A 25,611-nucleotide genomic window follows, 5' to 3' on the forward strand; every position below is an offset into this window, starting at 1 on the left:
CTTTTGGATAGGAAGCTGCCATGGTCTGCTAAGAAAAAAACAAACAAAATAAGTTATTTTAAGTATCCACTGTCCCGGCCGGGATTCGAAGCGGATGTCTCCCGAATGCGACTCTAAGCGTTACAGATAGATCATCCTACTCGGTTATTTCGTGCAGGGCGGTTTGACACGTCATTACATGCAATTTCTACAACAACGGCTTTTATAGCCTATAAAAGTAGGTGTAAATATATAGTTGGGTAAACTGATAGTTGCCCAACGACTAAAATGGCTCGAGTGCGGAAACGAGACTGAGAAAAGGGCACCTTGAAGTGACTCACTGGCGCCGAGCTCTAAGAAAATGCCAAATTCCTCTAGTGGTAGACCTGGGTCTTAATCGGTTACACCGCACAGTTTCTGTCTACTTCCGTATTCCGGCAAAAACGGGCGAAAACGTCTTTAGACACCGAGAATAAAATAAGATGAGTTAAGAAACCATCTGCCCATCACGGTGATGGTGTGAAATGGAATCGCGGGGTTTAATAATAAACTTTTGTTAAACAATGATATTGATTCCGAGTATAGTTGGTGGGCGACTCACAATACTGAAAATGGGATTTTTCTTTAGTTTGTAGTCTTATGTTTCCACACGACTGCCAAAACGCAAATAAGAATAGGCAATGGATAACTTCTAAAAATGGTTGATGACAAAGCGAAAGGAAGTAGAGGAAGGACCTCAGATGCTGGCATCTAATGGACTAGACAGAATAACTCGTCGTCTCCCGTGTAATCACTGTGCTTCATCACTATTTAATGCGAAAGTTTGGACTTGTTCCCGAATACAGTTTACTTTCTCTCCCACATGGAAATCCATCACCCGAACAATTACAGCTTTTCCTGCTCTTCCAACACACGGATTCTGCGTCGTTTGCTGAAAGCCTCGTTAGATCTGCTTCTGTTTGGCGAACAGTTTTCCGGGGGGCAGTGGCGTACGGCTAGCATTTTGGCCCAAATGTAGGCCGTGGATCTCATCACTACTCTTTCGTCAGGTTGTTAGTATTAGGGTGATCGAGAGGATTCGAGAGGAAAAAGATGGGTGGGGAATGTAGCGCGCATAAGAAGAATATGAAATGCGCGAAGAATTACAATATGAGAACAAGAAGGAAGACAGAACTTGGGAGACTAGACAAAAATGGAGGGATAACATTACAGTGGATCTTAATAGTGTGTGGTCTTGATCCAATCTGGCTTGTGATATGTTCTGTTGGCGGGCTTCTGTGAGCACTGCAACAAACCTTTCTGTTAAATGGCATGACGTTTCATATTTTAATGAATGTAACAGGAATGGCGAAGGAAAAAAGAGAGGAAATAAAAAGGGACATTAAGGGATTACAGTATGAAAGAAATCACCCCAAATTGAATTTCAGCAACCTTTTCGAACAATAATTAATCGTAATTTGTAATTACTGTTTTGGTCTGATGTCTATTGCGTGCATGTCCGTAGTTATTTCCGTTTGATCAGAAGTAATGTTCTTAGCCTTTTCTGCGTCTTTTAATGCATGTTTAAGGAATCTTCGCCATTTTTATCTGTATCCTTTGTTAATGTTCTTTTGTACATTTTATCTGTGAAAGATTAGTCGTCTTTGCGACCTCCTTTTTTATTTTCCGTTTAGTACATCCTGACATTTATTCTTCGTTCTTTCATTATCTTTTCTTCCAACTCCTTTTTGTTTCCCATGGACTTTATATGCTCTTTCATTACTCCTTATTTATTTCTTGTAATCTTTCTTTATGTTTAGTCATTTCCCTTTTTCCTCTAGTGGCAACGAGTAAGCAAGTGGTCTCAGTCGCTGTTTGTGGTGACACGTCTCTGCAGTCTGCACAGAATCCCTCAGAATTAGGCTATGCTTCTGTCCACTTCTGTCATCCAAAATGAAGTAACACCAGCAAAGAAAGGCCTCCTTGCATTTTGTTCGTTTCGTGTCTTGATTTCGCCTAAAGTCTATGCTGTTACATTTATTTACCACTTTCCAGCCAGTTCCCATGAGCTTTTCGTGCGTGTTTACCATGCAGTAATTCAATCGAGGTTAGCGTTCAGCGCAAAGTTCCTTGGGGAAAACAAAAGGTAAAGTACATGAGTAGAACATCTCTAGTTACTAATTTTCAGTGCGTCATCCTTCTCTCTGTAAACTAAGTTCTCATTTAATTTTAGACCCTAAGGCGTAATGTCTGTGTGCAAAGGATATTTAAGTTTCTTCGTCCATAATTTCCCTCTTGCCTTGTTTATTAAAAGCTGTTTTTTTCTACCTTTTCAAGCAACCCGGAACGTACATTGTATTTCATTTTACGTCTCAATATGCCGCGTTCCACTGCGTGGAAGAACGTTTGTACCGACTCATGAACATTTATCATTAGCAGCTGTCTGGAGTATACAGGTACGGATAAGGGAATGGTTACATTTTGTTCAGGTGTTAACGGTTGGGTCCTACCTCGTTGAAAGGCGATGGGTTAAAAGGCATGGCACGCCACCAAGTTGCTGTTCGGACAGAATTTCGAGTGTATTGACCGAGCATTCGCGGACAGCCGATAGCGGGTGCTCCTCCAACTTTGTGGTTGCGCGAGGGGTAACAACTTCTCGCCGTGAAAAACGAAATTCAAAGCAGGAGGATCTCGAGATTGACCAGTTGCGGGCTCCTGTTGACGCGGTATTGGTCCTCGGGCTCCATTGCTGCTCGACTACACCTAGCTTCCATGGCCGCTCAGATTTGTTTGTCTGATTTGTTTACACGTCTAAGTTATATCCTTATGAAGCACCTAGGATTCTGTCTGCAGCTTATGATTTCTATGAAGATTTCTGTCTTCTGGGTTGTTGCGCTGTGTAGTCTGGTCGATGTTTACCAACGTTTCAGAGGTCATACTGCGTCCGTCATCAGGGCGATCGCAACAACCCAGAAGACAAAAATCTTCCTACTCACCGCTGTGGAAACCTCAAATCTTACATTATGATTACTGCTTTGTTTCATGTCCTTTGTAGTATTTTACAACGTAGTCCTTGAGAAGCTTATTGAGTCGGTAAGCCAGTCAACAAATTTCCGTGTTATGGAACAAAAGGTTTATAGCCATATTCACAGGAGCTCGCCGCTGGTCACAGCCCAGTGCCATTTGAATCCAGACCACAATCTCACTCCGTATTTCATTAAGATCCATTACATTTTAATGACATGTTCTCCGACCGGCGCAAAGTTTCGCAAGTGCTCCTTTTCTTAGGGTCATTTCCTCATTGATACCGCGTCCAGACCGGCACCGTGGTCCACCCAGGCTCCCATCAAATGGGTAAAGGTGACGAGGTCGTAAAGCTGCCATCTTCATGATTTGGGCCGTAATAACTATTAGGGGTGTCTCTATCTTCGCGTTTCTACGACTGGGAACGCTGTTTTGCGTTTGTTGTATCTCAAAGTGCATGCTACATATACTGCCTACTTCACCTTCCTTGATTTGATCAGACAGGATGATATTTGATGAAGAGTACATATCATGTAGTTCCTTATAATTGAATTTTCTGCATAATGCTATTAATTTTACTGTTAGAACTTTATTCTGAAGCAACCTATGTTATTCCCTCGGGGTGAGAACTAAGTTCCAAACTGTTATAAAACGTCTAAAGTTGCACTTTTGTACCTTTTAGTCTTTAGGTTTGTAGATGTGACATTGAAAATGTGTATATGTGGACAATGGATTACTTAATGTTTACGGACCCTATTGCAACTCACTGGAGTGGTACTAACGATGTTTTAAACACCGCCATATCGTTTTCTAAAGACTTAATGACTTACAAGTTTGTCTAGAGATTAAAGATGAAGATGTATTGAACTGTTTTCATGAACATTGTGTCGTAGAACTATATACGTGTCTCTATTTTGTATTACTACTTTGCCATCTTTTACACCCGCCTTCAGCTTTCCTAATGGCTTTGTCAATATGGCAGCAAAGGGGTCGACATTCTCAGTCTCCCCAGACCCTATCTTTTTTATCTTGTGTCGCACTGACTCGGCCGAGACTATCCCACCCTCTCCAATATTGATGACGAAGCCGTCTCTGGTATGTATGTACAGCTAGACTTCGGCTAACTTTATCTCTCTCTTTCTTTGCCATTACTGTCTTTCGTCCCATTTCCTTTCTGTCCTCCATTCGCTGACTTCACTTCGCATCGTCATCGGTTTTGCCGGAGGACGTAAGAGTTCGGAACGAAGTTGGGGCCTCGCAGGGAGAAGTTCGTAACTAGGAAATAAAATTGGAGTGATTTGATTTCTATTCCATTATGTCACTGATCAGTTGGTTTTTCATTTCATATTGCAGTAAACCTGGCTTATCCGCGTGTTTGGGGGGAACTGTGATCTGGATTAGGCGACAATCCAGATTAGTGAAGTGATAAACATGCTAATAGTTAAGACTTTTATGTAATAACAATTAAACTATGTTCTGAAGTTAACGCACTTTAACATTTGCTGCTGTGAGAAACTTCATTTTGATTTCCGAGCATAATTGAGACGACAAATATCTCATTCACAATTGGTATTTCTTGAAACCAGATTTAACGTGCTCTGTTCTTTGTTGCAGGCAACATCCGGACCTTGGCTGCCCTGGACTTGGAGTCTAAGAGCCACTACTGGCTGACGGTGTTTGCACAGGACCATGGCGTAGTCCCCCTTCACGCTAGACTTGAGGTGAGTGATTGGCAGTCATCATAAATCATGCATTAACACTTTCGTCACATGCAGACTCCTTTCGGATAGCTGCGTCTCAGTTCGCTTCTTAATTTGATGCGCCACGCGCCTTTTTACAGAGAAACAGCAGTGCGGTGTCTGTATAACTCTACCTCCATGAGGCGTGACAGGTCCGTCACCAAAATGACAGCATATGGGGTGGGCCACATGGGTAGCGTTTTTTTAGGCGTCTTCGCAACTAAAAGTTGTAAGAAATACGCCCATTACCTTCTCCGTGCCTGCGTGTCAAAATGTAATAAATGGACAACCGCTGAACGGTTTTTATAACATTTGATTTTGGCGTCTTTCACTAAAATTTTGTCGACCCTAATAATTTTTGGCTGAAATTATGCAGCAATAACGGACTCTTTACGTGAAGATCTTGGTCGATTTAATGCCCAGTTAGCCGTGCACTCGCGCATCCTTAGTGATGACGTAATTACCGTGACATTCACAACGCACTCCGGCCACGAAATGGTCATTGGCTACCAGTCAATCCTGGCACAACTTTCGCGATTTTCAGAAGCAAAATCTTAAAAGATATCGAAAGTACCAGAATTTTACTCTCTGTGTATACGTCTCTATCGTGTTATTTACCGACGCACCTTCGGACCGAATCTCGAGCCCATAAACGTAGTGGATTTTCTAAAAAAAAAAAAAAAAAAAGTATGTTATAACAACCATAGTCTTTGTTTCAAATATAAATTTCTATAAAGAAAAGATCTCTGTGCTGTCACATCATAAATCCCTTCAGCTCTGTAATCAAAGGTCTGCACCTATAATAGTCAAATTAGGCAAATGAGGTTTGAAAATATCACAGATAATTCATTTGGAAGACACGTGTATTTTATGTCGTACCTGCGTTAATAGAAGCACATATAAATGATCGTAGATCTGTCTTGTGTGGTTGTCTATATGGGTGGGGGATGCTTTTTTGTTTGTGTGAGTTCTTTGTTGTCTCGCAAGGCTCCGCATGCTTCCTCATGTCTATTTTTTGAAAAGTACAAGTTCGCATAGTCTACGACGACGTGTCTCCCGCCTTCAGTTTCTGTTTCGTTCTGTTGACTCCATATCCCGAGGGAAGGACAAACCATCTTAAGGAACACTTCACGACATGCATTAGACCTGTTCGTGTGGAAAGTAGGTACTTCAGAAACGTCTTTTGATACCCACGTGGCCACTACATTTTTCCCATGAGCCCTTCTCTGTTGCTCTGCTGTCTGTGTCGGTGTCAGGCAGTTGGTGTTCTAACCCTTTCCCTGTTGCTGACGGAATAATTCACCGTGCAGAGTAAAGCACAGCGTCAGGGGCATAACTGCTCTGCCGAGTGTGCAGAACGATCCATTGCTTCGGAGACTTGTCTCTGCCTGATGATAGAAGCAGAGACAGTCTCTGAAACGTTCGATTATAGCGTTCTCACACGGATTATCGTCCGAGAAGACCTCAGTGTGTTCATGGTTTATTTAATGACGTCAGTAGCTGAGATAATTGAATCGTTTGATCGGTTAATAATGAATCATGCATTGCAAAGTTATGGAAAGAAGAAGTCGTGGTCTGGGAGGAATAGAAATGAAAATTATTCCGAAGCCGAAATTTATTTTAATTATATGACTGAATAAATTATCCGACTTCACCTTAAAGTAGCTGGTCTGTTCACATGAATTATCTGTAAATGCATTAATTTCTGGTATTTGTTAGGAGTGGCTCGTAATTGGCGTTACCAGGACTGTGCCCACAACGCTAACGAAATATTATGTTGTCACTTTATATATAAAATCAAAAGTAAATAAATACAATAGATAATGAAAGCCAATTTTTAATATCAAATACTGTTTACAATAAGTGTTGCTAAGGGAAGATAACGTTTGTAAACTTTTGTCGGTAAAGCGACATATGAACCACGCTGTATTTTAAGCACTAAATGTACGGATTGTCGGTAAACAAAAGAGAAGTATATGTTTGTTTAATTTATTTATAACTTTTGATATCAAAAATTTATGTACAATCTACTGTTTTTCTGACTTTTTTTTGTACAAACGTTTAATTCAGTTTCGGTTTTGTTCTGTTTTGTGTTCTGAAGACGTCATGTGGTAATAAAAACATTTGCGATGTATGGGGGACATACTGCCTGTGTCTTCAGGATATGTGACAAAATTATATATACTGATCACGTGAAAAACCACACAAATCTTACGTTTACCTGTGTTGTCCACTGCTACTGAAATGGAGAAATATAGTATGGAGTAGTTCTATTTTGCTCAAAAAAGTGAGTGGGGCTGTATTCATAACAGCATGTGATTCAGTTTTGCAAGGAACCGGAAACATCGCAGTAACACGTGCCATCCAAGGGCTCTACTTTTTCTACGCATTTTTCTCGTTCTGTTCTGGAGGATCATCTGTGTCGCTCACGCAGAACAACAGTTTTTTTGTCCTGTCACGAGCTTGTTTTTTTTGCATTCGGGTGCTCAAAGTAACGATTTTACGTTGACAGATTAGTTGAAAACATATTACAAGGGAGATCAAATGAGATTTGCCAGATCTCGTGGATAGTTCAGTCAGTAAACCGACGGACTCGAAGACCAGGGTTAGATTCTCGGCAGGTGCAGGCACCGTGTCCAGACACAGCTCTCCAGAGGCTGCTGGCTATGTTTCCCCTGGAGCAGAGCGTCCAGAACATGAATATGACCGGTCACCTCTTATTTAATACTTCAGTTATGGAGGCACAAAGCTCTGCCTCCAGTCCTCCATACGCCTTCATAGTTGGATGCATTGGTGTTAATAGTGCAAGAGATGATTATATCTTTCAAACGTGCATCACTGTACCTATATGACAAAATTTCTCATTTTATCTTCATTGTCATAAATTGTCTCTTGATTTGTTCCAGGTTTTCATCGCTGTGGAGAATGAGAATGACAACATCCCCCTCACGGTCGATCCTGTTTACTATCCGACAGTTCCGGAGAATTCTCCTGCCGGAAAGGTAGTTGTGGAACTGAAGGCAGAGGACCATGATATGGACCCTACTCAGAGCCTGACATTTCGCATCACTGCTGGAAATCCTGGCGGCTTCTTCTCAATCAATCCCGATACAGGTAAGAAGACAACGGAAATGCGTATTCTGCCTCTGATGGGCCTGTTCAAGGGAATAAAAGTATTTGGAACTGTAATTTTATCTGCTGTTTTTACGAGTTTCGAGACGTCGTCAAAGAGGGATTAAATGGCGGAGCTGCGTATTGTTTCTGTCCATGTGTGATAAATATTAGGTGAAGAAAACATTCAAATTATACGTACAAATATCGTAGGCCTAGGCTTACACTACTACGGCAATAGGTGTTAGTAGTGGGCAGGGCGTGGCGATAACATTCTTTGCGTTCTTGGCACCTAAAGCTTGCTATCATATTTTATTCCTTATGTATCTGTTTTAATAGCATTATCCCTTCCACTCCTGGATCTCTTAGGCGCTCTCTTGAGTTTTTCCGATCAAAATTTTGTTACATTTCTTATTTCCGTATTTCATGCCGTATTTCCAGGTCTTTCTCCTACTCTCTGATGTGGTACAGTTACGAGTGGCTAATCCTGCTGTCATCATTGAACCCCAGCTGTAATGCAATTGAATTAATAGTATTCATAATCACCGTATCATCTCCGCCTTTGTGAGCCCTGCCGTTCTGTGTTTTTTTTGTTAATATTCGTAGTTTATATCAAGAAGTAGAACAGTTCCTTGTGATACGAGGCACTTGGTATGTTACGTGCTTATGCGCCATACTTAATCGTTTTTAAACAGTCTTATTTTAAGGATACTGCTGTTTGTAGGCGAAAAATCAAAATTTTTTGTCTCGATGTTACAGCTTCATGCTCTTATACTCGTAGAATCTGGTATTGATCATGATGATTGTTTCACATTAAGATAAGCCAACACTAATACCAGTCTTAAAACCTGTTCAGCCCTTTAGGTCTGGGAGGGTTTAGGTTTCTTTCACACAGGATTTGCTGTAGGTGGGATTAGCGTAGCGGCCTTCGTTGTGTACGAACTGGGGTGGCGACATTACTTTAAAACCCTCCCTCGCTGACATTTACCACTCCGTATCGCATATAACGAGATGAACCTAAACTAAAGCCGGGGTGTCCACATTTTACTACCTCGTGCTTGCGTCATATACCCTACGAGGGTACATGCACAGAATATATCTACAGCTACGTCCCCTGATGACCGAGGCAGTATGACCTCTGAAACGTTGGTAAACATCGACCAGACTACACAGCGCAACAACCCAGACGACAGAAATCTTCATACTCATCGCCCTGATGACGGAGGCAGTATGACCTCTGAAACGTTGATTGACATCTACCAGACTACACGGCGCAACAACCCAGAAGACAGAAATCTTCATACTCATCGCCCTGATTACAGAGGCAGTATGACCTCTGAAACGTTGGTTAGCATCGACCAGACTACACAGCGCAACAACCCAGAATACAGAAATCTTCATACTCATCGCCCTGATGACAGAGGCAGTATGACCTCTGAAACGTTGGTTAGCATCGACCAGACTGCACAGCGCAACAACCCAGAATACAGAAATCTTCATACTCATTGCCCTGATGATGAAGGCAGTATGACCTCTGAAACGTTGGTTAGCATCGACCAGACTACACAGCGCAACAACCCAGAATACAGAAATCTTCATACTCATCGCCCTGATGACAGAGGCAGTATGACCTCTGAAACGTTGGTTAGCATCGACCAGACTACACAGCGCAACAACCCAGACAACAGAAATCTTCATACTCATCGCCCTGATGACGGAGGCAGTACGACCTCTGAAACGTTGGTTAACATCGACCAGACTGCACAGCTCAACAACCCAGAATACAGAAATCTTCATACTCATTGCCCTGATGATGAAGGTAGTATGACCTCTGAAACGTTGGTTAACATCGACCAGACTACACAGCGCAACAACCCAGACAACAGAAATCTTCATACTCATCGTCCTGATGACGGAGGCAGTACGACCTCTGAAACGTTGGTTAACATCGACCAGACTACACAGCGCAACAACCCAGAATACAGAAATCTTCATACTCATCGCCCTGATGACGGAGGCAGTATGATCTCTGAAACGTTGGTTAACATCGACCAGACTACACAGCGCAACAACCCAGAAGACGGAAATCTTCATACTCACCGATGTGAAAACCTCAAATCTTACATCACTTTTGATTCTTTACCTCATAAAATTAAACATAGGGAATAATTTTTTTGCTGTCTTTGAAGAACAAGTTTTCCAGCTTCTTCTCTCCGTTACTTTTGCGGGTAGACATGGAAAATGAGACGCACAATATTGACAGCAAACCATGGGTAACCATGAAAATCTCAATAAGTATTACCAGTAACTTGGCCGAGATTCGAATTTTGAACCTCCCTTTACAAGTCTACAGAATTGTTGCTACAAATACACATATGGTGTTTTATAATGGTACTAATTAATAACATTGTACATGGTGTTGGGTATTTCTTGAAAAGCTGATGGTGGTCACGAAATTTCTAACTTAATTAAATCCAAAGGTTTATTATCACGTTCATAAAAGCTCGCAACTGTTGCATATGCTGGGCCAGTTCAATCCAGACCACTGCTTTCTCGCTTTCTTTCCCTTAATGGTTAGTTTTAGTATCACGTCGTGCTTACATAAATTCACTCTTGATGTAATGGGCGCAAAACTGTTATTTCACTTGGGCGCATTTTGGACACTCCTGCCGTGGATAACAATTTCCTTATCCCCGTCCCTTGCTGTGAATAAATCCTATAGCTCTATAAATCTGCATGCTGATTAAGGCTGGAATCTAAGTGAGCAGGTATAAGATTACGCTGGCTGTGTAATTTCCCTTCACGCCTCCTTGCCGCTTTATTTCGTTGTGTTTGCATTTACAGCAAAACTGAGTGTGAAATTTTAAGTAGCTCTGTTATTTGAAGAGAAACTAATGAATTCACCGTTCTGCCGATATGGCTTACTGATTTAATTCCTCGGTTCGTATACGCCTCTAACTTAATTATACCTTTGTAATGGGCCGCAAGAAGCCACGAAAGGAAGTGTTTATTACATTTGGAGCACGAAATTGTGCAATTTAAAAGTATCGTGTCAGACTTTCAACTGCCGAATATACAGTCTTTTTGGACTCGTTTACAGATTCCTTAGAGATTAGTCTAAAATGTGATGGTAGGCGGGACTGAAGGCCTAGGTTCGATTCTCACCACTTTTGTTATCTTGTTTCCTGTCGTCCGACGTAAAGAATCTACATACATCGTAGACCGAACGACAGAGTAATCAAGCCACATTGTACCATACTAACAAAGCCTAAATAACAGAACTAAATGAAAACGATGACAAACTGAAACATATTGAAAGAGCTATAGTCGTTGTTCAGATAATAATCTAGGCATTGAATTGAACTTGAATCAGAAACGATGTAGAGTGGTTCGCACTTTCGTATCCGGAAAGTTCCGGGTCCAGATTTGTTTTGTCTAAATATTTTTTATTACAACGTTTAAGAATCTGGATTCTGCTACCATCATCAGGTAAAAAAGGGGAAGAAGAACATTCTTATTGACAAAATAAGAATTTAGCACAAGAAGTGTAATTGTGTTTTATAGAGAGAACAAAAAAAACAGATGACGGATATGTCCTAAAATTAAAACTGCAAACCACTTTGTTGAAGGTTGGTTCCAATATGCAGTTTATTTCGCCCTCTCCTGCGTACAGGTTCGATGCAAAAAAGTAATTCGTGCTGATACAGCAGACCTCTTTTACATCCACGAACTAAAAGACGGATCGATCTGAAGTGAATTTCATACTGAACGTGTAACAATGCGCGTTCGTTGTACTGGAAAGCATTGCGTGGTACAGAGTCTCACTGATAAGTAGTCGCAAGAGCGAGGCCTCAGTGGACCGCTGAGGGCAATAAAGAGGCAGAATGTATGCGACCCGTCTTCCAAGTTATGACAAAGAAACGAACTACCGCGTCGGGATGTCCGTTGTTACCCATTGAGTCCAGTCTAGTTGTGCCTGTTGGCGAAGTGGGGAAAAAAGGGATTGCTATGGTCTGTTCAGGATGTGTATGGAGCAGACGTCAACAAACACCTGGCCAGAGAGCGATGTCATTTTGGCTTCCTATTGGTCGAGAGCCGGGAAAGTATCTTTGCACTGCATGTATTTCGCCTCCCACCGAACAACCGCGAGATTAATCCCATTTAATTCACAAGGGTTTGATAGCAGCGTCGTCGTGTGATCGTGAACGACGCGTGTCACTTCGTGTTCGTGTTCCTCGTCTGTGTTTACTTCCGCTCCGTAAACATCTTGAACAGAACATAGTACGCGGCTTTAGTTTCAATGGAAATAAGGAAGGAAAGAAAAACGAATTTATGTCATATTCAAGTGAAAGAGAGGTATTATTTAAAAGAGAAATCTCCGACAAAGCTAAGAACGAAAAAAGATGTATCGTACGATTTAATTAAATTCAGCTTTTGTTGGTTGCCGACTGCTAGGACTCTAGGGACGATAAAGGAAACTGAGGTGAATTATATGCACGCAGCATGAGGCCCAGTAGTGGCATTCCCTGTCCAGACCGCCGAAGCGGAAGTCCCGACCCTGTTTCACTCGTGATCACAAAACCGTTGACGTCTAGGACGACGTCATCACCAATCCCATCTTCATCCGGGAGTTTCTGTCACAGCATTGCCAACTTATCTCGGAGACAGTGACGGAAACGTAACACACGCAGTCATGCGTTGTCACGAAGTTGCCCGCTCGCAGGCCACATGTAGGTGTGGTCAGTATCGATCTCCTGTGAGTCGACTTGTGTGAACTGACTGATAGGAGTTCAACCGTGGACTGAGTTCATCCAGCTGTGTTCACGTACTTCGAGTTTATAGAATTATATCTCAGATCCGTGTGCTACAGTTTGTTTTAAATGGCCTGTTTGGAAAGACCGCCGATGGCTAAATATTTTTAATTCGCGGATCGGACAGGTTTGTGGGATTTAGGCCCAAGTCTAAAATTTTGAGTCACTACAGGGCGAGGCCTGCATTACTGACACTCTCCCACAAACTCAAAATGAAGAAGATTAACTTCCGCCAGACGTGATGGAAGTCGCATGAAGTTTGTAACCGGGGAAAGAGTTTGCGATCTCGAAGTTTGATTAAGATAAACTCTTGGTGTGTACACACTAACTTCAATCCCACTCATTTCGTCGGGACACCAAAACGTCTAAATAACATTCCTTGTAATTAAGAATCAGTATTGCGTTTAAACACACAACTCTGTGTCATATCAGTTAGAGTTTACATATCCGGTCTCTGTGGGATCACGGCACATTATGGAATCGCCTGGACACTGGAATAGTGGAATGGAAACCGCTTCTAGTGTTTTTCTGTTTTGATTGCTGCGTAGGCAGAATCTCTGCGATGGACCGATAATCTGTTTAACGATTTGTACCAAATTAATTAGAGGATCCAGTGTTTCGGAGTTCTGAATCGGAACAGGCTGCAAACCCCCGAGTGCTGAAAACTTAGGACGTAAAAGTGATGGTATTTTAGTTACGTCGAAGGGATGGAAGAAATTCATGTCCCAGACAGTGTTATGAATTGTGGTCAGTGAGGAAATCTGCAAAGCGATGGATTGTCTAAAGGCCTATGTTTCTTGAAATTTAAGACCAGTATGATGGGAGCAAGTAATTAGGAGGAGGAGGGGGGGGAAGCAGTTGAGGTTTTGGGATATGTTTTTCACCGATAGAATAGAACGGTAATTCCGTACATCCTATACTTCAACCCACATTTTTAACATCTCTCCTCCTTTCTTTTACCCCTCGACAGTGCTACATGCATTAAGGCCCCTAGGAACTCCTCCTACCCCAACATTTAGTTCTGATCCTCCCTTGGTGTTCGTTGATGTAGTTCTCTTACCATCATGAATGCTCAGAGCACTTTGCGTCACAGTTTTATCATTTTTTCGCCCTACATCGATCTTACATCTCTTTAGCCACGCTTTAAACGGTCGTCTCTGTTGGCAACAGGGAGATAATAACATGATAAATATAAAGCTCTAAAATTACCGTTCATCTGGAAGACTGTAGGCCTACAGGGTCCATCCGTTTCTAATAGTATGAGCCAAAAGTATGTTGTCGCCAATTTTTGTCTGCTGACAGAGAACTGTTGTGTGTGTGTGCGCGTGTAGAGGGGAGAGAGAGAGAGATTTTTTGAGCGCTTATATAGTTTTGCTACTCTAACACAGTAGGATTTGAGGTTCTCTCAGCGGTGAGTACGAAGGAACATTGGTAAACTTCTACCAGACTACACGACGCCACAACCCAGCATACAGCCATCTACTTTAGCACATTTCATTTATATATTTTAATAGTAGTTACACGGCAGATATGTTGGATGTGTTTCGTCATTGTAGTATGCAAGCTTCACCTGTTTTCATTATGCCCCTGTGATTGCTAGCTGCCATACAAAAGAGAAGTTTGATCCTAACGGTGCTACTAATATTTACAAATAAAATAATTTAAAATGTATGTTATAATGACAATCAATAATCTGTATAGATCGGTTTAGAGGGAGCTGGCGAGACGTAGTATTACACAGACTGTTTTGAAAAAAAATAATCAGCTAGATTTACCAACGCATCGAACACTTGCAGTATGTTTTTTTTTCGAATTAAATAAATTTCGTCATAATCCGCAGGCTGTATCGTATTATTACCCGTTTCCGTGCTACTGAACAGATAAATCTGCTGTGTACGTTTTAATCCGATCTGGGTAATGCCCAGAGGCCGAGTTTCCATTTTTTGTAATTTATAAATCCGTTAAGAGATGTCACAAACACGCGGAATGTTTGATCTCCAAGACCTTTTTGCTTATCTTCGGCACAAAGGTATTCTCTCTCCCCCCCCCCCCCCCCCCCCAAGTTCTTACGAACACGTTGCATATCCCCAAGCAGTAGATGGAATTAAGTTTTGTAAATGGGTTGTCTGCATTGTTCATACCTAGGTAGGGTCTGAGGGAAAATTTGGCCCTGTCTGTGTCACTATGTCTTACGGAGTTGCAGACGTAAATATCCGTTTACTGTTGACATCTGCACTAGACTGAGGATGATGCGTGAATGCAGACAGTTAAATCACGAGATTCTGTTCTGGCTATTATTTGATCGTAAGTAACAGGAATCAACATCGTTTGCTTAAAATACTGTGCAGATATTGATAGAACATTTGGAAAGAACACCTCAAAACCAAACCCTGAAACTGTTTAAGAAACTTCTGAAATACTTGTAAGGGGTACGGGCAGACATTATCAATCGTTTGTAATAATCTTGATGTGGATATAGTAAATATTGAAAGGAAATTGGGTTTTCTGAAGGTGGAATATTATCATTAAAGTATTAGTTTTTGGGAGGGGCTAATTGCATAGTTTGAGTTCAGATGCTCTCTTATTACGATGTTTAACATTTGCGAATACTGTTTCTTGGGACAATATTGGGTTAGAAGTCAAAGAAACTTTCAGCCTTTAATCAACTTTGTAACTTCTTGAGGCCATTTAGCGGCTTGTTCTATCTTCTTCGAGGAGAAGAAACGAACACGTGCTGAATTTGACTAAAAATGTTCCAGAACCACATTCAGTGAAGAAACTGCTGTAAGTTCTGTTCCATGATATTATAATCTTCTGCTTCTCATGCAGTATCAGTTCGGTTAAAGTGGTCACTCCATCCTTTCATTTTATGTTCCCCACTTATTTGTTGTATTGGACTGTAGATGAATGTACGGTTTCGAAGTATTCTCTTTACATCCTGAGATCTGTTGAGTACCAAAATGCTGTTGAGAATTTCTTGGCGTGAGATAGGGGAAGTAGCAGTAGGTTGGGCCACATTGCATACTAAGATCCTCAATTTGTGCTATGCTATTCTGCTGGGTTGTGACGCCTTGTGGACTCATTGGTGGATAAAAACGTTTCTGTCTCCATATTCTGGCCTGGACCCAGCGCAACATCGCCGTCTTCACCGCCTTGTGGACTTCAAATCTCATGTAATTTGTAGTTTGCCAAATATTTTAGATTGATCGAAACAGGTTGAGGTAGGACAGTTAAGTTGACGAGACATGTAACACTCATGGAAGAAATGATAAATACACGTAATTTTGTTCGGAAAAACTTTGCAGTAGAAGAATGCGTTAAAGAATCTTTAGATTTCATAGTATGTTGTAGCTGATCTTACTTTCCTTCTTGACTAGGGACACCGGTCAGTTGTGGCTAGTTTGTCGACGTTTCAGAGAATCTGGTCGTGCTTATCCTTAAAGAATGTTTTTTTTTCTCATGGTGCCATCCAACAACCAGTCGCAGGAACAATATTTAATCATTTGTTTATCTTCAATATTTTATGTCTAGTGTCTGAAGGGTCAATGGCAAATGCCCTGCAAGTCGCTCACTGGTTGGCGGAACTAAGGGTTTACTAGGAGTGGCATTTTGAAATGATATCTCAGTCACCTCTAGTATGAGTTGCCACGTGCGAAGAGAATAGTGAAACACACTGTAGTTCTGCACTTCCCTTGGGAAACGTTGATGAAATCGTTATTACAGGGCGGTGGGAGGGCATAACAGTGGAGGGGTATGGTGGTGAAAACGAGAGAAAATGTGTGAGGAGAGAGAAGAGACGCTGATAAGGGTGTTAGACATATAAAGATGCGATGTTAACGCTTTTACTGCTGCTGGAAAACTCGAATGAAAAACGAGGGAAGAAATTACGGCACTCTTGTGGTACAGAGGGGTTCGTAAAAGTGAAAATTTTAGGGACGGAAGGAGAGTATACAATAATGCAATACAACGTTACTTAATATCCAGAACCTCAGGCTTTTACAAACTGCAAACCTGGTTCTAAGCTGTGTGACGTAGGTACTGGTAATTAGAACAAAAACCTAGTAGACCAACCGTAAATCACTCTAGTCACCAAGAATCCTTTAGTTTGTGCATGGTCACGCGATATGACCTTCTTCTAGATTGTGAATCGATTGCAAAAAGCTACTTTTGCTTGTCTTCGTATTACACTTCTGCCGCTCCTTAGCCCATGGTAGTCTCAGCGTGTCTGCAGAAGACAGGAAAGGAAGCTTTGCAGACAGAGAATATTGCACACAGCCAGAGACTGACAGTACCCTGAGCCCAGTTGTGTTCTTTATCCTATTTCCTCCCTTCAGTACTGTCTGTTTTGTCGGTGTGTCCTGTACAATTTGGTCGTATTAGTTTCGCAGTATGAAGTTTGGCCATTCCCTTATTGTAGTATCAATTCCAGTATATTTCTTTCTTTGACGTTTTCAATTTATTTTCCTGTACCTTTCTTTGTCATATATTATCCTTCTCTTTGTTTAACTTTAATTTGTTCACTTTTCTTACTTCCTTTCTATTTAAGTGGTCTGTTTACACAGGATGTATCATTCCTAGGTACTTGACCGGGATACCGCCACTTTAAAGCCTCGTTCTTTCGATATTATCAAGTTGTAGCCCACAACTTTTTAAGATCCATCCTTTACATCCTGAAATCTATTGAAACTTGTTAAGGAATCGATTTTCTTCATTGGTTGTTGGGTAAGAGAGGAGAGATGGGAGGGTTCATTTTATGTCGTGGTGGTGGATTTTCTACACTGTGATCCAAAATTTCCTCTTTGTGTCGGTACTTGAAGTAAAATTTGAAACAGTAGCCTACATTGAGACTGGAAGTTTCTGCTTCTTAAAATCCTTTCTTTTTGTATGATTTGAAATTTTCACAGCGGTGAGTATGAAGACTTCTGTCTTCTGGGTTGTTGCGCTGTGTAGTCTGGTCGATGTTAACCAACGTTTCAGAGGTCGTACTGCCTCCGTCATCGCTGGTCTCCAAACTTCTTACACACCTGAGCGGCTTAAAAAATATAGCAAACAAAAATTGTTCATCTTTGAGAAACAACTGTGGGATGTTATTAATTTTTAGTGTATTTCGGAAAGAGCGCAGTAGTATCCAAAATACAGTTTATCGCATTATGAAAATTCAAGCAGCTGAAGGTTACCTGATGATGCATCGTAGAAATAATATATATATATATATATATATATATATATATATATATATATATATATACACTGTTTTTGGATTTCCCGTTGCTTTTTAGTATTTGGTCAGGAACTAATTCTGAAATCCAAACACTTCTACATCCGATATAACCATTGTTCGTACCAATTTGACTATTGCGTAAAATTTGTGATGATACCTGATTGAACTCAGTGATTAATATTCTTCTGCATCGTATTATTTTCTGTTTTTGTTGCAGGTGTAATTAAGACAACAAGTAGAAAACCCGACAGGGAGAGCCAGGCCGAACACATTTTGGAGGTGAGTACAAGTAAACCTTTTTACCTACTTTATTGGAGTTTCAAATTAGTACATTCCGTTTGTGTTTTTAGATAGATAATTTGTCAACCTGGTCATATACGAGTATAATTCCTTGCTTGGGGTAATGATTTGCGTATGTATACCGCGAACAGTCGCGGTTGTTTGGTCTGACTCTCAAAACCTGGGAGCTTATCGTGACGCCACATCCGCGCTGTACCGCAGTTATTTTGGGCATTGTCCATTTCTTGAAGTGTATTGAATATGACCTCTTAAAAAGCTGGAGTTTCTTCCGCCTTCAGGCGTGCGACAGTTACAAACTCTTGTGAACACGTAACGAAGTTCGGGTTGCATAGATGGCGGGGGATTTTTATTTGGAAGGAGGGAGTGTTGGCAATCTTGTTCGAAAGCACTATCTTGGCGTTCGTCTAGTGTAACTGAATAAAACCACGACAAATTAGGATTAGGGGGTAAAGTTTCGAACAGTAAGTCTCCCCGAATGAAAAAAAAAAGATTAACGCTTGAAGCGTTTATATGACGCCCTATACCTGGTGTTAAACGTAACACAACAGCTCCTACGGTAAGACGGTGTATCGTTGTTCTGTTTCATCTAGAACGTTTTACACATCTCTCTGCAGTGATCTGGTTGTATCCCACTGTCCAGAGTGCAAAAGTGTTCTCCTTCTTGTTGCACGTCCGAAAGAAGAAGGAAAATAACAAAAGAGTCGCAGAATATCGGCGCTTTGTCGCAACTATCGTGTGTCTGACGTCACTTAGGCCACAGTTGTCTGGCGACCGGATTGTGTCTCTTCATTGTCATCCGTACCACCTTTACAAAAACTCTACCGTCGTTATAGTGGTTCTAGTGTGTCTCTCCGACGTCTAAAATTCAAACAAATGAGACAATATGCCAAGACGTCTTATTTTTACTTCCTTTTTGATAAGTCTCACCTTAAAAGAGGATTTTTTATTGGAGTAAGAAGGTCTATGCGATATTTCTTTGTCTATCGAATTAAAAGTACGGAAGCGGGCTGTATGTTCGTAGCTTAACCACGAGTTAATTGGTTCTTAGATTATCATCACGTCTTTTCGTTGATACACAAGTGAACGCATGATAGGGAACTCGGAAATTATTTGTGTACTAGTGAATGAATTTTAATTAAATATGTTGTTGATCGTCTGCATTAAAAAATGTTACGAGAAGTTCTTATTCTAGTTGATGTGGGTCTTATAGGTATTTAGGCATACTTAAATTTGCATGGAGTTCAAATTAAACTTCGCCAGTTTTCTTATACAGATTATTGGTAGTCCTATATAGTGCATGAAACATTTTTAATATGGTAAATATTTAGTGAAATTCAAGGAAAGGTAGTTACCGACTGTAAGTTGTACATTGTGTCTATGCTACGGTCAATTTTTGCAACAATGATCTGCCTCTCCTGCGTTATCTTATCTGCCATCTGTTGTTGGTTTTCACCTTTTTATTGTTGCCATGAAACGCACGAAATAGAAACTCATTTTTATTTAAATTACATCCCACGTGAAAAAGACAAAGAACGACAAATGTTTGTGTAGCATTCATAAAAGTTTCTTTCCATAAATTAAGCTACGCATCATAATTTTGAAAGGACATTACAAGTGCGTCTTGAATAATTATTAGGTTTAGCGGTATGCGCAGTGCATAAGACTATAAAGAACTGGTTTTAGACGCAAGTTCCCTGACGTTGTTCTCTGTGTTATGGTCTTGTCCATGATATCCGAGTATTACGTACACGAACTGTTGAGATGCTACACGTTAGCCAAGGGGCAGAACGTAGTCAACAGAGCGCTGAAAAGCCCGTTTTCATGCAAATGAGGAAGTGGATGACCGTTACTCCAGCTTTGTACACTTTCTGACCAAGTAGACGATAAGTATTTATTTTCTTACCCATTTTCAATATATATTTGCAATATACTCTATGTATTGGCCTGTATGTGTGTGCCCAATGCCCGCGTTTCCACTACGTTCTGCAGAGTATTATTCGATGGTAGTTTTACGTATTTTAGGCCTGCATTAGATTGACGTCGACCTGTAAGTTTACGTGTTGCAGACCGCTTCAACGACTGTGCAGTCCCCTGTGAAGCCATATATTGTCACAAGAAGTTCCAGGCCTGTCGGATAAACGTTCTGCATTCAGTCTGAAGTTAGGGGGTCATATGTTTTTCCTAAACTTAGGAGGATTTGCGACTAGAAGACTCGAAACTGCTAGTTTGTGCCACAGTAACAATATTCTGAACTTAGAAACTTCATCGTGCAACGTAGTCATTGGAAAGTTGTGCTCCGATTCCTTGTCCAGAGGGACTCTTTATTTTGTGAGTGAGTCACAATAAATTCATACAAAATTTTATGTTAGAAGACTTTGCAAGGAGTGGGTTGCATCGAATTTTCTTGGAACCTGGACTAATTGTGGAGTTACATGATGACGATAATGCGACTTTGCGTGCTTAAGCCAGTAAAATTTGTGTTACAGTCCACGTGAATATAAGCGAAGAATTATCTGTTTCGATGGAGCTATGTATGGGTATGAAAAGGCCTCATATTAATATTGCTTTTATTAAATAATTATTACCATTAATTCATTTATCTTCGTAGTTTGAATTGTCTAGTTTTTGTTGCACCGAATTGCACAAAAATTTGTTAAGGACGTTGAAGAAAATGGTCGTGGCCTATTTTAGACACTATCTTGGCGTTTCCTTTAGATGTTGCTAAGACTTATGAATAGCCTCATCATGTTATCCTCGACGTCGAGATTTAAACCCGAGACCCACGTACGAACCAATCAAGTTGGACTTCCGTGGTCTTACCGTATCTTATCACCTTCCGCGTTTGAGGCATCACATATGTCAAAGTCGATATTAATGAGTTACAAAAGCTGTGTGTAGTTGCGAACTCTGTAGGCCTAACAGTTTTCAGATTACCTGTCAAAGCTAATGCGAAACGATCATACTGAGGGGTGGTAGACTGATCAAGTGATTACAGATGGTTTAAATCACGAATGACATTGATTTGAATTGTACAACCTGCATTATGTTACATATTGGTGATACTAACCATTGCACGATTTTGAATAAACGCATGCAATTATACCACGGGCATATTCATGTAGGTAATTGAATTTTGCCGATACATTGTAATTAGATTTGTCAGTAAATTTATCGATTGAACCACTGTAAAGCTCATCGTTGAGCTACTGCACTTTAACTTTTTTTTTTACTGTTTGACTCTGTAGAAACCTAATTGACTTGTTTTCCAAAACGGCTAGTTGTTTTTAAAAGTGAAAATGGGCAGAATGTGTTTTTAGTAACTTGTAACCGCATACCTTTCGCGTTAATAACACACGGGAGGCAGTTCCAATTTATCAAGTTCCTAGAATAGATTATGTCTTCGAGTTAGTTTCCAAGTTGGTTTCTGTACGATAAACTGGGACTCAGAGAACAGTTCCCTTGCTCTGACTAAAATGTTGTTTTCTGAATTTCATTGCTCTCCGAACTGAGATGCGATGACTCAGTCAGTAGGCTACTCTTGTGAATACGCTACGGGCTGGACGACCTAGTTTCGATTCCTGACAAGGCAGGGTTGTTAGGATTTTCCTCCTTGCCACGACGTCTGGACCGGCACTATGGCCCACATAGCCTTCTACACAGTGGGTACGAAATATCTTCCCTCGGATGCAAAGCGGCGTGAGTGTGAAGCTAACCAACCTCTCATCTCCATCTAATACTGAGGTTAAGAATGTTTGGAGCTATATCTCCACACCTTCCATACGCCTGCATGACGTAATGATTAGTTAAGCATCGGAGACACGAAGCACCATAAATTTACACAAATAATCTCTGCTTTTTATCTCTTGTATTACCTTAGGAAAGGGAAATTTGTGCTTCTGGACACCACTGAACCTAATGGCGCCATAGGACATGACACTGGCAACCCGACGCTCAGTGTCGCTGACATGAGATTTAGAATAAGGCGAAGACCAGCCTCGAGTGCTATCTAGGGGCATGACTGAGATCGTTTTAGGCATATGTGAGAGCAAACAAACACCGATCTGGATTTCATATGTACAGAATGTACAGATGGACATCTTCAGAGGGAATTTGTGCCTGAACGTCGTAGTTTCATGGGAAGCCAGAGGTCTTTACAGTTGAAACTTTTTCTTCTCAACAAAGTAGAAGCTCTTACCAAAGATTAGAAGTTTGTAAATACAATAGTATAGGTTTCTTTTTTAGAAATACCACACACTTGAGGATAAACAACCTCTTCTTGTATTCAACACTTTCTTTCAAGACAAACTTCAGAAACTTTGAACACAGTAGTTTAAACCGAAATCGGTTGAGTTAAGGGTTAGCGTTTTCGCCCATCTGGGAAAGCTGTCCTTGTTGTAACTGCATGGCTAGCTTCTTGAAAGTGTAGTATGTGGATGTGTTTCCAACTTGTGGAGTTTCTATCCGGCATCACAGAACACTGGTTACAGTTTCGTCGCTATAGAATGTACGGACAAGCCATGAGAGACGGGCATGCAGACGAGGTTTAATATTTCCAGATGTAATATAGGATTATTCTTTTTTGTTTAAATATGCGTGTTACGTAAGTAACTAGCTGTCTGATTGAATAACTACTACTTGACTATCCTGTTAAATATTCAACGGGCTGACAAATTAACGAATTAACTAATTGACTGCGATTTTGGACTCAGATCTCACTAAGCCACGGATTTGCGTCGTAAGAGAAGGCGGAACTTTATGTTATCGTGAACGTGTTGCTGTAACGTATAAAGTTGTTTACTACGGCTAGTAGCGTGCGTATATTCTGTTGTGTTGTGATATGACTACATTGCTTGAGAACTGAATCCTCAACAGTAGCAGAGTACCCGCTTAAGTACAGAGATTTTATTTGTTGTTTATTCAACTCATCGAGAAATATTCTGTTATGGAACTGTAATGTTCTCCGTCATGACAACATTTAACAGTTGCACCTCATTTCGAGCTGCCTCGGTCCAATTTGCTAACTACTGTCCGGGTAATGCGATGGAATACCGAACAAATTACGTCTGTTTCCGTCCAAGTATGCCATACATTTGTTACCAACAGTAATAGCAATTCTTTTCAAAACACTAAACTCTCACTTAGCGTAAGAAACTTTTTAAGGTGTGGTACTTGGAAGGGACAATGTAAGAGTACGTAATGAGCGGAAATGTCTATGTCTTGTACGTTACTGACATTTCTGTTTCTTAATGAAGCTTCTACCCTGCACGTCGATTGTTTTTATCGTACTGAGTGAACCGTAATAAGGCTTACGGTGCACGGGGATAGCGGATTCACCATACTAAAGGCAAAGAAACTGTGAGACCAGCCAATAACAATCGGAAGGATGTATAACATGACGTAGGACATTGATGAATTGCCTTGTCAGAAAGTCAAGGTTAAAGATTACCGAAGCGCTTGGGCGGAACTGGGATGTTCTTCTGTGCGTGCAATCCTCATTCGCCTCTGGGACATGGCTGATTAAGAGGTAAGGTTTGATGCTCCCAGGGGGCTCTCTAGATAGGAGGAATTAATGGCTCGTCGCGGGTAATAAAAATGGTAACCGACACGCTCCTAGTCCGTCCCCCCCCCCTGCCCCCCCCTGCCAAGAAAGACGACAAGATCCAGTCTAACTCTTTACGTTTCTCGAAACGCTGTTCCGTTTGGGGGTTCTTTCTTTATATGTAATGACCCTATCTGATCTCCCTGGATTATATGGCTACTGATGATTAATTAGAACTGATGGAGGGAAGTTCTATATTCTTTTAAACTCTGAAGCACAGTGGTAACTATCTGTACCAGCTGCTTTAAAATTAACTTCCTCTGACTCGTGCCCAGCCCGACTTGACCCTTTTAATCATCTAATTTCATAGTTTTCCCAGGATTGTATTGGGGGGGGGGGGGTACAGCATTCAAGCTTTACCTCGGGAACAAATGTCCTTCGGACGAATCCTGTTAACACTACGTTGAAATAGGAAGTGTCGGAGATGCGCATTTCGACGGCCATCGTAACAGGTCGATAAGCAGATGCGGGATAACCGAAGAACGGTCATATTAAATTGATATGTCGTATTAACACTTCGTATTTAAAGCAGCGGTTTAGAGATGACGTAAGGCCGGGTTTTGAAACATTGTATTCGGACAAAATAAAATAACCAGTCGAACTCTGGATCCAATGCACTGAAAAGCGGGATGATTATAACATCTAATTACTGTGTGATGATTTTGTGTGAATATCTTATTTGTTTTACTGTCTTCGCACTTTTATGTTGCGGAAATCAGTGGCTTCATATTAGGGGAGTAAACTTTTAGAAAGACCGGGAAAAGGATGTGGGAAGTCAAACAGACGGTATGTTTTTATAATGAAAATTGTTTTCAGTTGGCTCATATTCGGACCCACTTCCTGATTGCTGTATTTTCCAATCCAAACGATTTTCTTCTAAGTTTGTACTTTTCGTCTTCCGTATTATGTAGTTACCCATTTCTTCGTGTTAGGATGTAATCATCTGTATCGAATTATTACTTGATATGTAAACTTTCTTTGCATATTAGGCTTATATGTAAAGGACCTGATTTCAAAATTAATTGAGGTATATAAATGTTTTACGAGTTTGTCAGTTATATAAACATATGAGGAGTTCAAAATGGCAAGCTCTTACGTATGACCTTTCCTTGTTTTAATAAATTGCGCATTAATATTCCAATAATTAATGAACTTTAAATCGTGTTTTCAGTAACGACAACCAATATGAGATACCTAACGACTGTCAGCACGCAAAACGCAATTAAAACTAAATTAAACGTCTACCAGTGATTAATATAAAAATTGTACAGGCAGTTAAAAATACACGCAGTCTAAAATCGTTGGAATAATTTAAAGCTAATCTGGGAAGGAATTGTGTGTCTGTACGAATCAACATGCAAAAATATTTAAATTACAAGTCATTTCGAACTAATTTTGTGGAATATGGTAAATTTATCTTTTGTGTGTTCCCTCGATCCAACCACAGTCCGACTTTCACGTGGGAGACAACGTTCGTCTCGCGCAGTGTTGGCTGCAGTGCTGTGTGTTCATACTCGGTGCCAACCTCGCTTTTTTGACACCCAGTTACCGGCTGGCTGTCACTTTGTCTCCCCCCCTCCCCCCAAGATTGATGTGCGTGAATTATAAAATTCAAAATTCTGTTATTATTAAGAACTCGACTGTTACCACAGGTACGGAAACAAGAGGAAATTTGAGTTCAATCATTCGTTTCCCCTTTTAAAGGGGAGATAGTCTAAACATGCGGAAATTCAAAACTGTACTTCGCTTTGTTGAAGGACTGAAGCTGAACGAGAAATTACTTAAGGCACTTTGTTTATAAAAGGCGCTGTAACCCAGTGACAAAAATGTCTCTATCAGAGTCAGATG

General features: G+C 40.8%; 1 protein-coding gene across 8 annotated transcripts in view; it reads left to right on the plus strand.

The window, feature by feature from the left end:
- kug (FAT atypical cadherin kugelei) overlaps window positions 1-25,611 on the plus strand; it is a 488,225-nt gene that overhangs the window by 383,451 nt on the left and 79,163 nt on the right. For all 8 annotated transcript variants that reach the window (XM_087353699.1, XM_087353698.1, XM_087353702.1 and 5 more), the window contains 3 exons: window positions 4,597-4,703; window positions 7,628-7,835; window positions 18,082-18,143. In XM_087353699.1, coding sequence (XP_087209825.1) covers window positions 4,597-4,703; window positions 7,628-7,835; window positions 18,082-18,143 — 377 coding nt within the window. Of the gene's footprint in view, window positions 1-4,596; window positions 4,704-7,627; window positions 7,836-18,081; window positions 18,144-25,611 lie in introns of those variants that run through there.

This window comes from Zootermopsis nevadensis, unplaced genomic scaffold (assembly GCF_977971745.1).
Source record: "Zootermopsis nevadensis isolate Lab colony 2312 unplaced genomic scaffold, Znev_1.0 Znev_ptg000022l, whole genome shotgun sequence".
NCBI lineage: Eukaryota > Metazoa > Arthropoda > Insecta > Blattodea > Termopsidae > Zootermopsis > Zootermopsis nevadensis.